The sequence below is a fragment of the Oenanthe melanoleuca genome, chromosome 4, assembly GCF_029582105.1.
Source record: "Oenanthe melanoleuca isolate GR-GAL-2019-014 chromosome 4, OMel1.0, whole genome shotgun sequence".
NCBI classification, from domain to species: Eukaryota; Metazoa; Chordata; class Aves; order Passeriformes; family Muscicapidae; genus Oenanthe; species Oenanthe melanoleuca.
This window is the reverse complement of record NC_079337.1, coordinates 17,028,401-17,041,963: the sequence shown is the minus strand read 5'-3', so window position 1 is coordinate 17,041,963 and position 13,563 is coordinate 17,028,401. Positions and strand designations below refer to the sequence as shown.

The following is a 13,563-nucleotide window of genomic DNA, read 5'->3' as shown; positions in this document are numbered from 1 at the left end:
TCTGTATGATTTTTAAGTAATTCTTAAACAAAAGGATATGTGACCTCTTATTGGAGAACACACAGTGAATAATAAGGAGTTTAAGCTAACCTTGGAAATCTTTTTGCTTTTAATATTCATGTGTATATAAACCAAGGCACCCATCACTAACCTGTGTTTCAAGCAGATAGGGAAGAAGCAAAGCCTCTGCACTGTGACTTATTTTTACTCCAGTAATTCAGTAGTTCCCTCTCCTGTAACTTCCTTAGGCTGTCTGCTGAGTGCCTGGTCCATTGTTCAGATGGAAGTTCAGCACAGAGTGCTTTGTTTCCGTTAGCTTTGCAGAGCCAGCAGTTTTCTACCACCTGAGGCTCTGAGGTATTCCTTCCCCTGTGGCTCTCCAGAGGGGACCTGGGCCTGTGTGCTGCAGGCAGTCCCCACAGGAAGATCAGCAGGCAGAGGTCACCGGGTTCTCAGTCAGGTTTGTTTGCTGCTGCCATTTCCCGGTTCAGCTGGGAGAGCTGCGCGTTTGGACGCTGTGTTCAGCACGTTGCAGCGTGGGCTGCTGGATTCAGCTGTGACTTCCTCTGACACACATGTATATTTTTATTCAACGTGGTCAGCTGGCTGCTTAATAAGAAGAGGCTGAGCGTGGCACAGCAGAGTTGTCACTCACTGCTCCTGTCACTTTGCTTGCATCAGTTTGGCTCCGAGCTTTTTCAGTGCTGTAAAATCCTTCTCTTTCATGATCAGTGGCCATGAGAGATTTCCTCTCATTTTATCTGTTGTGAAGAGTATGATCCCAAGCTGACTGCTTATCTACAAATTGCACTTCTCACACTGGCTCAGTGCCTTCCTCCTGGCTGGAGAGGGTTGCAGTTAGGAAGTGTGAGGATAGTTCTGTTCATGTACAGATCTTGCTTTTCATTATGCACCTGCTGAAATAGTGCGTTTGTGCTAGGGATGCCTGCAAAGAGAGGCCACTAGGTAGTTGCAAAGAAAAGCTAAAAGCTGCTTGGTTGTTAATGAATTCCAGTTGTTAAGGCTTTGACAAGACTTCTGGAGACAAAAGATTCCACCACCAGTTCTTCAGGTCCTTTCAGAGTGTCAAGCTCTGTGCATTCAGAAAGTTTGAGTCACATAGGGAGGGATTAATATCTAATAAAAGAACAGTTTTATTGTTCTGCATTATGATTAGGAACTCTCTAGCCACTATAAGATGATTCGGAGCTAACACTACACCATATTTTATAAAATTTATAGATGTTTCCTTCAAAAAAACCCACCCTGAAACTTCAGAAAGTGTCAAATTGAAAAAAAAACAATCAAGTGACCACTTTTCTAGCAGAGCTATTGAGCATCACAGAAAAAAAAAAGTTTCCTCTAAAATCTTGTTACCTTTTGCTGGATGTATGCTTCTTGATAGAAAAGTATGTTTTTTTTCCCAAGACTTTAAGAGGTGGTTGGGAAGTTGAAAACTTACAGACCTTACCCATGTTGTTCTGGATGTTCCTGATAATGAACTTGCATGCTGAACTTGTTTTCCTGCAGTATCCCCTTGTGCCACTCCTGACAGGAATGTCCTGCTATGGGACAGAAGTGTGTTTGTGAAGCCTGGACAAGTACAGAGCAGCTGGGCTCAAAGCTGATGTTGCAGATGAGGGGCACAGCAGTGAGCTGTGCTGATTAAGCCCAGCATGGCTGTATCTGGCTGTGCATAAACAACCATTTGTTGTCTCTTGCTGTACACACAGCTGGGTGCAGGAGGAAGCCCCAAGGCTGACCTCAGAGGGCTGTGTTCTGCTCAAATGCAAGTTTTAATGGATCTGATCAGAGTTGCCTTTTAGCAGGATCTCCCTTGCTTCTGTGGCAGATGCATCTTGGCAGAGAGCTGGAGCTACTCTCACCCAGCTCACTCTTGTTTTAGTGCTTCCCAGCCAGAGTCGGTCTCCCCTGCCGAGTCATCTTTTTCCCACCAGCTCTCCCGGGAGCCAGGCTGGCCACTGGGGCACTGGTGCAAAGGGAGGACTCCTTTCAGCCACTTCATCAGCTGCAGAAGAGGAGCTATTCCTGGAGGGTTTTTTCTGGAGGGTGTCTGTGCCAGACTGCCTCCCTTGCCAAGACAGACAGCAGTTTATCTTTCAGTGGAGTAAAAAGCTGCGTGCAGCAAATGTGAACAGTGTGGCCTGTTCCTCTGCTTTCCTCAGCCCCTTCCCATGTCCTTGTTTTTTGTGTGAACTACAAGCCTGTCACTTGAAGGTGCTTTAGGAAGCAAAGAACATGAAGGGTGCAGAGGCATGGACTTCAAAGGATAGTAATTTTGTAGAGGATTGGAAGAATGCTTTTGGAAAATGGAAAAGTGTAAAAACAGTGACATTTTTGGGAGGTAATATAAATCATAGAGGGAGCACCAGGGACTCATTTAAAGTTTTTTAAAAACCTTTTTGCTAATAAATGAATTCTTGTTCTTCATTGTTTTCAATGACATTTTCACTGGTCTGAAACAGCCAGATTTTTAAAAAGCTTTTGTGCAGACAGACAGCTTTATAGAAATAACAATTTAGTGCTTTAAAGAAGTTTAGAGGAATGGGAGAAATTTAATTGGACACTAAAATTTAGGAATTTCATTAGACTAGCAGAGCTTTGGGGACAGCCTGCTTTAAAAATAACTTGTGCCAGACTGCTTGTTTGCTTGCTCTCCCATGCACTTGAACTAACTGGTGCAAATGAAGAACCTAGTGACCTTGTCACTCAGCATGCTTTACCCTGTTCCCACAGCAGATTAGCTGGCACAACCATTCATTAATTGTTGCTTTCCCAGGAAACCCTTTAGGAACCTAGTCCCAGTCCTCCTCCTTCTCCAGGATGGAGGCCAAGAAATAATTTCTGGGCTATCCCATGGGATGAGAGTCCTTTGGAGCAAGTTAAAGCAGCAGACAAGCAGGTGTGGCAGTGCTTGCAGAGGACACTGCTGTTTAATGAAGGGAAGCCACAGCAGCAAATCCAGATCTCCAGGGAGCATCATGCAATGTCCCTTGCAATGGGAAATGAACTTCTGTGCTTATCTGTTGGATGAGATCAGGAGTGCTGAGAGCCTGAAGCTCTGAGAAGCTTTCAGTTTGGTTCACACTTCTGTCTTGTCCCTGCAAGTTTAAAGAACAGTTCTGGAATATGTTTCCTCCTTAATAGATTTTTAACTGGTTTAAAAGGTAATTTGGCTTCTAAGTTGCAGGAAGGAACAGAAAAGCTACTGTGCAAAAACCAGTTTATTCTCCACAGATATGCCAACAAGGCTTGTATTTCTATGACAGGGGCATAAAAGGGGCAAATGAAGTCATTTCAGGTGAGAGCAGCCTGCTTCTCTTTTGGACAAGAAGGAGTATCAGTTATTAAAATGAGTAAGTAAATTCTGCAGATTCCATCTAGACAGTTTACATAAGGCTTGGTGTTCCTAAACAAAGGCAACTGTAATTTGTAAGAACATTAAAAATTCACTATAATTATTGATTAAGTACATCAGTAGTTAATTATTCTCCTGACTTAAAGATGTCTTAATTTCTAGACATAATGCCTATCTTTAACTTCCAACCATTGAGTCTTCATCAGTTTGTGAGTACTGGGTCAAGTATTAATTTTTCCTGCATGCATCAACAGTTTTCTTTGAAAAGCACTAAATGTGTGGGTTTAGTTTTTTGTGCCCTTCATGGGCTCTCTCTTAGCACTCTTCAGTTTTTCACAACTTGCTTGGGAATGGGAATTGCTGAACAGATCACAGTCTTTTGTAGCAACTAACCCATTAGGAAATACAGACATAATACACCTTTTCAATGTAATACCCATGTTGATGTCTCTGAGGACAATGATAATTTCTTCAGCCACACAGTCACTCAGGGCTTGTAAGCATGATGTACCCCCATCTATCACATAGTTCCCAGATTTTGCTCTTATGTGCTTGTACTGAAAGTTTTAATGCTGGCTTGCACACAACATACAAAAATAACCACCATTATAATTTTACATTTATTTAAAAATCATTGAAACATCTTGAAGTGGAACATGGCTGAGTACAGCTTTGCAAAGCCACCATTACTTCTTTTAAACCTTTCTGAGGATTCCCCTTTCACTAAATTATGTTTTTGACATATCAGTTTGTCTTTCTTCCTGTTTGTGCCCTTTTGGAGGGGCTGTTTTTAATTGTCTGTCTGCTTTGTTTGGACGTAAAGGGCTACAGTTTCCAAGTACAGTTTCTGTTTACATGTGACTTGCTTATTTCATATGTGCACATGTGTGGGAGATTTTCCAGGGTATTCTCTTATAATGGCAGATGTTCATATGCATAGATACTTTAAAGAGGAAAACATGTGTATTAATATAACTATGTGTACTGCATAATGGAATTTTTAATTTTGTGTTGGTAGTATTTTGAAAAGTACATTCTGTAATTTTTAGTCTGGCAATATCTTTCCTTTGCATTTCATGTTTCTGCCAGAGGGAAAATATTGTGTAATTTTGTAAACATTGTGAATAAATTGATGGTATTGAGTAGCATTCTAAAAGCCCTCAGATTCTGTCAGACCAGGCAGGATTACCTTTTTATTTTCATTTTCTTTTTTTCTTTTCTTTTTTATTTTAGAATAGTATCTGATTTGTGTATGACTGTGCAGTGAAGCAAGGGATAACTGCTTTTCAGGAGGCAGACAGAACCACATCCTCATAAAATCCATTATTTAGATCACATATCTTATATCCTCTGGTGCTGCTCACAGATCCTCTTCTCCTGTGGCTTTATATGCTGAGAAAATTACTTGGTGTGCAGCAAAGTATGAAAAGGAAAGAAAGAGGAGAAAGCACTTCTGTAATGATGATTGACAGGAGGCTTCCTTTCCAAACATACAGTTCTTTAAACTTTGATGGGGAAAAGTGATTATTCATATTTAGTTCCAGCGAGTGTTTTTTTTTTTTTTTTCTCCTTTGTTGAAACTCAGTAAGAAATTTACAAATCAAACAGTCTGAACACAGGTGTTGCCTTGGTGTAGGTGCTGAAGTGTGGCGGTGTGTATTGGTATTTCTGGGGGTTTTATCATTTTTATTGTTATTTGCTGTCTATTTTCCTGAAGTGTTTACAATACACTAGGGATTATACAGTCCATGGAGAGGATGCTGTGCCTGTCCTGAGACAGGGTTTTTCCTCATCCTCTGTTTCTGTAGTTGGTGGTACCATAAAGGGCTTCTGTGGTGCTGCCAACAGATGAGTTTGGGCTTTCTGAGTAATAGAAATGCAAGAACTATGTGAAATTTGCAGAAGAGGTTTTGTCTTCTTTGTCTAACACGGGAGAACAAATTCAACAAGAAAATCCAAAAGAAAATGTCATAAAATCCCAGGTTTTGTGTGTGATAGCCCAGCTTGAGTTATGCAAGTTAAAAAAAGCCATAAGAGGGCAAGAGGAGGGTAGGAATTCCTGCCTCTGACAAATAGCAAGTGGGTTTTAGCGTCAACATCTGTGTGAAGGAAGTGGAATTGTTTGGAGATAAGACTGCAGCATTCTGGCAGCTTTTGTCTGCCTGCTTTGTGCCACAAATAAATCACTTGTGGTCCCTACCCATGAACAGGGGAGGTGAAGAATTAAGATTTGTGTTCTTGTTTAGAAGCTGAGAGATTCAAAAGGCCCATTGAGACAGTGTGAACTGAACTAAGGTGACATGCATCCAGTACTGCCATTATTACTAGTAGTTGGCCACAATCCTCAAAAGGAGTTTTAAAAATTTCACTCTAACATTTCTCCATGTTAAAATCTTTTGTTGCAGTGTCTGCAGCTGCTCTTGAAACAGTTAAAACTTTGGGAAACCAGCAGTGCTAGCAATCAGGTAGCATTTTTTCAACTTTGGTCACCTTTCTTTCAACAGTTGCTGAATTTGCGTGCCAGTGAGTGCAGGGAAGCATGAGTTCCTGTACCTCTTCTTCGTTGTGGCAATGTTAAAAGAGACATATGAGGATGCAAAGGAGAAAACTAACACCCATCGAGTGACTGCAAAAGAAGAGAACAGAAACAAAAGATGGATCTGAAGGTGTTGAGGCCCTGCAGCTTTACTATTGGCATCTGCTTGATTTTAGCATGATGCCACCAGCTAACCTTCTTCACTGATGCTAATCCATAAATTAATCTTTTTGGTTATTACAACATCTCTTTTTGTTAGTGAATTCTTTGTCAAGGAGCTTAGTACTTTTAAGCTTATTTATACAAGCAAGTCCCATAGAAGTTATGACAGAATAGCTGGTATATAAATTCATAGTACAGCAGCTATTTGAGTTACTCCACTTCTATTTATTCAGCAAGCTCTTCTGGAGAACCCTGACTCCTTGCCCATGTAGATAGGTCCTTAGTTAAATGTGGAAAATTAATTTTTTTAATGGCATCCCGATGGTAACACTCAGTTTATAGAAGAGTAATAAACTATGAATAATTGTGTGTATATAAAAAAAGACTGGCCAGGAAAAGTCAATTTGATTTATTGTTGAACTATGAAACAGTACAAGGTGCTTTTTATACTGAAGTAATTTTATATATAAGAGTAAAATTTTTCTCTCATAATTTTAGTTGTTTATGAGCACATACGGTACATTTAACAGGAAGTCATCAAGGTGCTCATTTAATTGCCATGGATAAGAGCAGCCCAGATCCATGATGGCAGAGTGCTTTGTCAGCATTGCTGACTTTCCTAAAAAGGGGCCCTGTGCTGTGCCTGGTGTGATTGTCACAGCAAAACAGGCTTGTGCTGAGGCAATGGGCAGAAGCATTACTAATGCACCTCTTCCAGTCAGCCAGCTGACAGGAGCAGATATTAAACAGTTCAGGCTACTGAAGCGAAGCCACGTCTCCATTGACCCCCATGTCTCTACTCCATGCCATTGCTTTCTGAGGCTGCAGCTGCCCACTGCTCTTGATTTCGACAGAAAACTCCCCTGCCTCCTGCTGGCAAAGGTCAGGATCTGGTGGGCATCATTGTGAAATGTCTGATACACTCTGCTAACCTGCAAGCGCTGGCTGCTTCTCCAGGAAGCTGATGTGGCTCATGTTTAGTTTCCATGACCTACATCTCTATGGAAGTGTTAAACATGCAGGTACTAAGCTCCTGCCACAGCTTTCTCCCGAGCCAGCACTAATCCTCACTAGGGTTGAATGGGGTGGTACTTCCAATATTGACTTGAGTTTTTGAAGATTGACATGTGCCATTATGTTTGTACAACCTACAATGTTGAAAGGACACTCTTAGGCCCCTTTATCAGATTAGGATCATCCCCTTTCCCATCACACAAAGTATGCAGTGTGATAACATTGTTCACGGCAGCAGCAGAGGTGTTTCTGTGCAAGGCTGGGGGAAATTCCTCAGGCCTTCTGGGCAGAGAAGCTGCAAAGATGAAAAGTAAAACCCTGGGTATGCTCCTTCAGTAGCCATTAAATGTTTTGGTGCAAGACCTTAGTGATTTTGTGCTGTTCATTTTCCTAGGCTGCTATGTCCTGGTAAGTGACACACCCCTTGTGTGCGATCCTTTTGCAACCACTCTTCCCAGCCCCAAACTTCTACTCAATAGAACAGTGTGATTTTCAGAGTAATATTTGGTCAGCAGCCACAGATGTAAAAGCAGGAGTGCCATAGCCCACAGGGAACATGAGTTCGGCTCTGCAGTTGTCTCTTCAGTTCAGATATTAAGAAAAGAAGAGCTCTCTTTGCAGTGGGTCGGAGCTAGGTGGCCAGTTACAGCCTGAACCTTTCAAACCGCGGTACCATCTACTGCAACACGGAGGGGCCGAGAGCAAAAGTAGTGCCAGCCCTGCTAGACACCGATCCATGGTACAGGTGTGTGAGGGCAGAGCCAGAGCAGGGTGTGGAGCTGTGCGGGGCTCTGGGTGCCCTTCCCGGAGCGGAGCTCGGGAGAGACTGCATTGCACCCTGGGCGAGTTTCGGGAGAAGGGCGGGGGTCGTAGTCACGGAACGGGATGCAGAGGAGCTTGTGGGCCCTTTCTGTTGGAAGGAGCCGTTAGCGTCAACTTGTCGCGTCTCTTGCAGGCCCAGAACGGACCGGCCCTCAGAAGCCGCTGCTGGTTACCCTGTACCTGCCGAGCCCGGCGGGGCGGGCAGGGCGGGGGCCGTGGCGGGTGGCGCAGCCGGGGGGCCGGGCCGGGGCTCTCGGCGCTGGGGCGGGCCCTCGCCAGCCGCCAACCCGGGCCCGGCGGCCCCTTCGCCCCTCCCCGGGGCCGGGCGCTGCCCGCGGCCAGGAGCCGGCGGCGCTGCGGGCGCGGCGAGAGGCGCGGCGGGCGGCCGGGCGGGCGGCGGCTCCATGGCCAGCATGGCGTGCGAGGTGATGCCCCTGCAGAGGTACGTGCCAGCCGGGGCTGCGGGGCACCGCGGAGCCGGGACTCGGACCCGCCCGGGGTGCCCAGCCGGGAGTGGGATACCGGCCCCGGCGGCCGGGCAGTGCAACAAGTGGGGCTGTTAGCGGGTCTCCGCGGGTGGGGGGATCTCCGGCATCCTCGGGCGGAGAGCGGGATTCGATGGAGCGCCCCGAAACCCGCACAGCGCTGTCCGTGCTCTGAGCTGCGCAGGGACGGGGCAGCCCTGTGCTCCCGGGGCTGTGCTGCGGTGCGGTGCGGGAGCCGGCCGGGCTGCCCTGCGCTCAGCCCATCCCCAGAGAGGCTGGCAGTCGCACACCCGGCTGCCGCAGCATGGGAGACACGTTTAGTTGTCGGAGGAAAAGGGCTGGGTGTTCCCAGGACGCGCACCTCACTTCAGCACCAGCTGTGAGCCAGTGCCTGTGCTGGCATGTGCCACGCTGTGGCAGGGACAGCTGCAGTCAGGCTGCTGAAATGGCAGGGCACAGACCCACTGCGGGGAGGAGTGTACGCAGCCCTTTCACTGGGTCATCAAATCCTTGTTTTTGTTATTCATTATTTAGCATTCAGTTCTCAAAATTAAGCAGTCCCTACCTCCCCTAATAGTGTTTGAATGGCCTGAACATCAATCTTTCTGTAACCTACAAAACAGTAAGTACAAAATTTACCGTACCATTTCAGCACTGTGGTGGTGCTGTTTCAGAAGCTGCAGAGTTGCTGCTTACTTGAACACAAAAAAAATAGTAACTGAGATTGCTGCCCAAACTGTTATTGTCTCCATATCAAGTGCAGGGTTCTCTGCAGGTAGATGTGGAGAAAATCTCTTTGGCACTGTTGCAGTCGTGGGGTTCCATGTTGATGACTGCAGAGGAACAGAAATATGGTTTGAGTGTCTTAAAGAAGTGGTCACAGTGCATCATTTCTATTTGGAGGACCAGTCTCACATAATATTTTTAACCTTTCTGTGTTCTCAAGGATCTGACTGTCCTTGCAGTGGTCAGAACAAGTGGTTGTTATTATGCTCTTGACTCTTCACCCCAGGGGAAGATAGGTTTCACAGACTGTCTATAATTAGACTCTTTGTTGTTGCTAGGACTAAATCTCAGTCAGTTAGAGATGCAGTCAGCACTTCAAAATTGAGGCATTTTCTCCAAGCACCATTAAGCCATAAGCATGGTACAGAATTGTTTTGAGTTTTTCAGTTAAAATAATTCATTAAATTCTGACTCCTTTTCCATTTCCTTGATCTATTTTTAGGCTGCATATACTGTACTTTTTAGCACCTTGGTTTTTTTGGCACAGATTGCCAGATCCCTTTACAGTGGCATTTTCCAGGTTTCACCTTTATTTTCCTGTTCTTCTCTCCCTTAGGGCAGAGTTTTGCTGGCTTTGAACTTTTTTTTGTCAGCTTCAGGAAAGCTGATACCTCTAGTATTGGTTGGTACCAGCATGGATAGGACTATGTTTGTGGTTGCTGTGGGGTGGATAGACTGGTGTTGCTGTTCCAGGCTGAGGACATGGACAAATTTCAGTGCATGGTTCCTGTTACTGGGTTTGATCAGAGTAGTGGCACCCTTCAGGTTCTGTGGTTTAGGACACTTGCCAAGCTGAAAGAATCTGTCCTTGTCAAGAAAGGGAATGAGCTGCCTGCAGTAATCACTTGGTTCCCATCCTAGGTGAGTGAGCTTCCTCCTGCCCATCTCCTGCAGGTGCCCTGCTCTGTGCTCTCTTTGGGGCCACGAGGCTGGCCATGCTGTGCCTACCATGGAAACCCTCCTGTGCTGAAACAATACAAATGTGGAGCTGGTGTGTAAAACTTGAGAGTGGGAGAAGGGCTCTGTGCCTACCAAGATACGTGTGAGCTGTGAATCTCTTCCAGAAAATCATATAAAGTGCTTGCAGGGAGCCACATGGACTATATGGTATCATCCTATGTATAGATATCTGTGGAATGGCATGTGATGGGGTATGGTGTCCTGCTGTGAGAAGTGACAGTGGGGATGTCAGAGTTATGTTTCATTGTATGGGAAGTGGTGGAAGGCCAAATATGTTGAATTCTCACTGCAGTAGGTACTGTATTGCTCAAGCACTGCAGAAGGCACTAGTGAATGTCACATGGATTGCATTGCTGATTTTCCAGCAATTTATCCACCAGTAATTGTCTTTGCTATTGCTATTAGGCTACCATCTTTTCAGAATAGCATTAGCTTCCTTTGGTATCCCAGCTTCCTAGTTAGAGCGTTACTAATGCTGTTGGTACGTGTTTTAATTCATGTATCCTGCTCAGTCTATTGAACATTTAACAACAGCTGTGCAAAGCTGAAGCCTGTGGCTGCCTTTGCAACTCATATTTACCAGTTTCTGTTGGAGATAAGAAAGGCAGGTACACCCTTGGGCCTTGTTTGTGAACGGTGGCCTCTGTTGCTTAACAAGTCAAGGTAGTGGAAGAGTGAAGCCATCACAAGTATTTTTAGTAAGTGCATGTGAAAGCAGTAGGGAATGTGTCTGATCTGTTTCTAACCTGTGCAGCAGCAGTTGTCTGCCTGCATGGGTAGGGGGGATGGCTGCTGTGTTCTCTTTATCACATTTGTGAACATTTTTGTGTGTGAAGTTGTCCTGTAAATAAGTCTGATCTTTTGGACTTTGCTATCGCTTTCTGTCCAAGGTACTGGGAGTGCTTGACAAGCCCAAAAGAAGTATATTCTGGAATGTGGATGTGAAGTATGCTCTCTGAGGGTGGAGAGAACTTTTGAATCTAGTTTTTTCTTTGTTTTCTCTGGGTTTGGTTGGGATTTTTTTTTCTGGTGGAAGCATGAAGAGAAAATCAAACCTGTGGCTCTCATCTTCCTCAGGTGATAGCTTGTTAGAATTTTTCATCTTCTAAACTCAGATTTGACCCACAGCTGAGTGCACTGTCTTGTCACTGCTGTGACATGATGAGTGTAGGAGCCTGTGAAAGCTCTTCCTCAGTACCACTGGAGTGGAAGGCTCTGACTAAAAGAGGAAATTGGTGTGGAAATTTTCTTTGGTGTTTGGCTCTGGGGTGTCCGCCTGATTAAGCAACAAAATATTAATATTTGCCTGAAAACTGGCCTCTTCGATACCTTTATTTGAAGTGTGCAAGCTTTTAACAAACAATCCTGAAACTGAAATCACTGGTTACCTAGTAACAGTTCTTCACCATTATAATGCAACAGGTATGTGTGTGTTATGCAACTTCACTGTTAAATTCTGAGAAGAGGTGAGACTTCGGCTGGTACATTCATTCCACCTCTTTCTGAGCCATTTTCTGGTTTTATCCTAGTGAGGATTATTGCCAAACCACAAGTAAAAGAAAAGACACTGCCCCATCTTTCATAATAAGACCCAACTAGCTTAAGAAGTAAAACAACAAAAGTGAGCTGTTTAACATTGACGTCATTTCATAAAAGATAAACATATTTGCAGTCTAGGAGGATAGTAAGCAGAAAATAATCACACAAAATTATGCTGTCAAGGGCCCTGGGATATTCAGGTATGTTAATATAAATGGAAATTCTGCCTCTTGCTCACAGTGGCACTTAATCAGCAAGAAGTTCTGTTCACTTCAGCTTGCCATGGGATACCTGTACTTCCCTGATCTCTGATACTGCTTTGAAGTAGGAGCTGTGCAAAAAGCCTTTAGTATACTTTTTTTTTTCCTTATTCAGGTAATATGCTTCAATCTCAGTGCCCCCTCACACATAGCCTGTGCAGTTATGCCTATGGACAGATGCCTGTGCAGTCTAATTTAGTTGAGAGATATTTAGGAAAAACATGCTGAGGAAACAGCTTTGAGGAAGATGATGGGATCCTTTAAAGTTAAATATTTAAACCAATTCACCTGCTCCCAAGTAATTGGAGATATTTTGCATAGTATGATGTTTTTGCAGAATATATGAATTCAGATTAAATAAGCTGGGTTGTCAGCCTTGGATTTTGACATGTGGCTCATTTGCTGAGTAGCTTACTTAACTTTCAGTGGTATGCATGGTTAGGTATAAGCACAACTATTGTGAAGACTGGAGATAAATATCTGAAACAACATGTTATGCTTTTGAGTTATTAAAGTTACTCTTCAGGGAAAATGGAAATGTTGGCATGGAAATAACTCTCACAGGAAAATAGCTGTTAAGCATTTGTTTTTTAAACAGTGCATATATGGTATTCCCTCCTCCCCTTCTGTTTAAGGATATAGAGCAAGGGTGGCATTGCTTAAGGACTGAGGGTAGGTCCTGACTTTAATGGTGTCCATTGTATCACTGCAGTGTTATGATACTAGATTAAATTTATGGTTAATCTTGCATCAAGGATGGTATTGTTATTTCTTCTTTTGCATAATGTACCTCAATATTTATTTGAAGGAAGTTTATTTTGAAGGATTTATTTGAAAGCAAAAGCTTATTTTGCCTGCTATTTCTCATTTGCAAAAACATTGCCTTTTACCCACTGCTGTGAAGCACAAGCTATGAGTAAATAGCTCTACTGAGAAAATAAGTATGCAATAAATTTTCATGAGCTGTTTCAATCTTGCATTTTTTTGCAACATTGAAATAACTTTTATGGGGAAATTACTTGGGTGGGTGAAGAAGTGCTGAAAAATTTGTGAATAAGATGAGATTTTCAGCAAAAAGTGCTGCTGTGGCCTCAGAATAAATGTTTCCTTGAAGCTGTTTTTAGTGTTCTTGGTGTTGAATGTCATAATAAGTAAATAAGCAATATTGTTGAAATCTTCAGTAGTTACTAAAATTATATGTCTTTTAATCCAAGGAGGCATAGATATTCTGAATGATGAAAAGAAAACAAGAGGGAGATAAGTTTGAAACCTTAAGAGGCCACCCAAACTTAGCCTTCCCTCTCCTTTTTCCAAATCCTGCATTAACTTCTGGTATCATTAGTGATTTGATGTCACTGAACTTTTCATTGCCTTTTTTTTTCAAAGTCTTTTTTAATTGTCTTGCATTTAAAAAGTAATCCTTCTAAAAAACAATTACATTTCTTTTGAAATCAAGAATTTCTGTGGTAGAATAGAAAGTGAGCTATTCCCTTATCTAACATTTGAGGTCAGAACAAACAGAGCCTCTGGCAAGGCATTAGGAAAACATGACCTTGGCTGAGCAGCAAGACCCTGCCAGTGTCTAGGCCCTTCATCTCTGGTGCAAAATGTTGACCCATG

The 13,563-nt window shown here is 43.5% G+C and overlaps 1 protein-coding gene across 10 annotated transcripts in view; it reads left to right on the top strand.

The window, feature by feature from the left end:
* FAM13A (family with sequence similarity 13 member A) overlaps window positions 1-13,563 on the top strand; it is a 117,047-nt gene that overhangs the window by 52,471 nt on the left and 51,013 nt on the right. The window contains exon 1 of one of the 10 annotated variants that reach the window (XM_056490645.1): window positions 8,248-8,355. The exons of 6 other annotated variants lie outside the window; for them this stretch is intronic. In XM_056490645.1, coding sequence (XP_056346620.1) covers window positions 8,318-8,355 — 38 coding nt within the window. In that variant the 5' untranslated portion in view covers window positions 8,248-8,317. Of the gene's footprint in view, window positions 1-8,247; window positions 8,356-13,563 lie in introns of those variants that run through there. 3 more of the 10 variants (XM_056490647.1, XM_056490646.1, XM_056490648.1) reach the window with 3 other exon arrangements.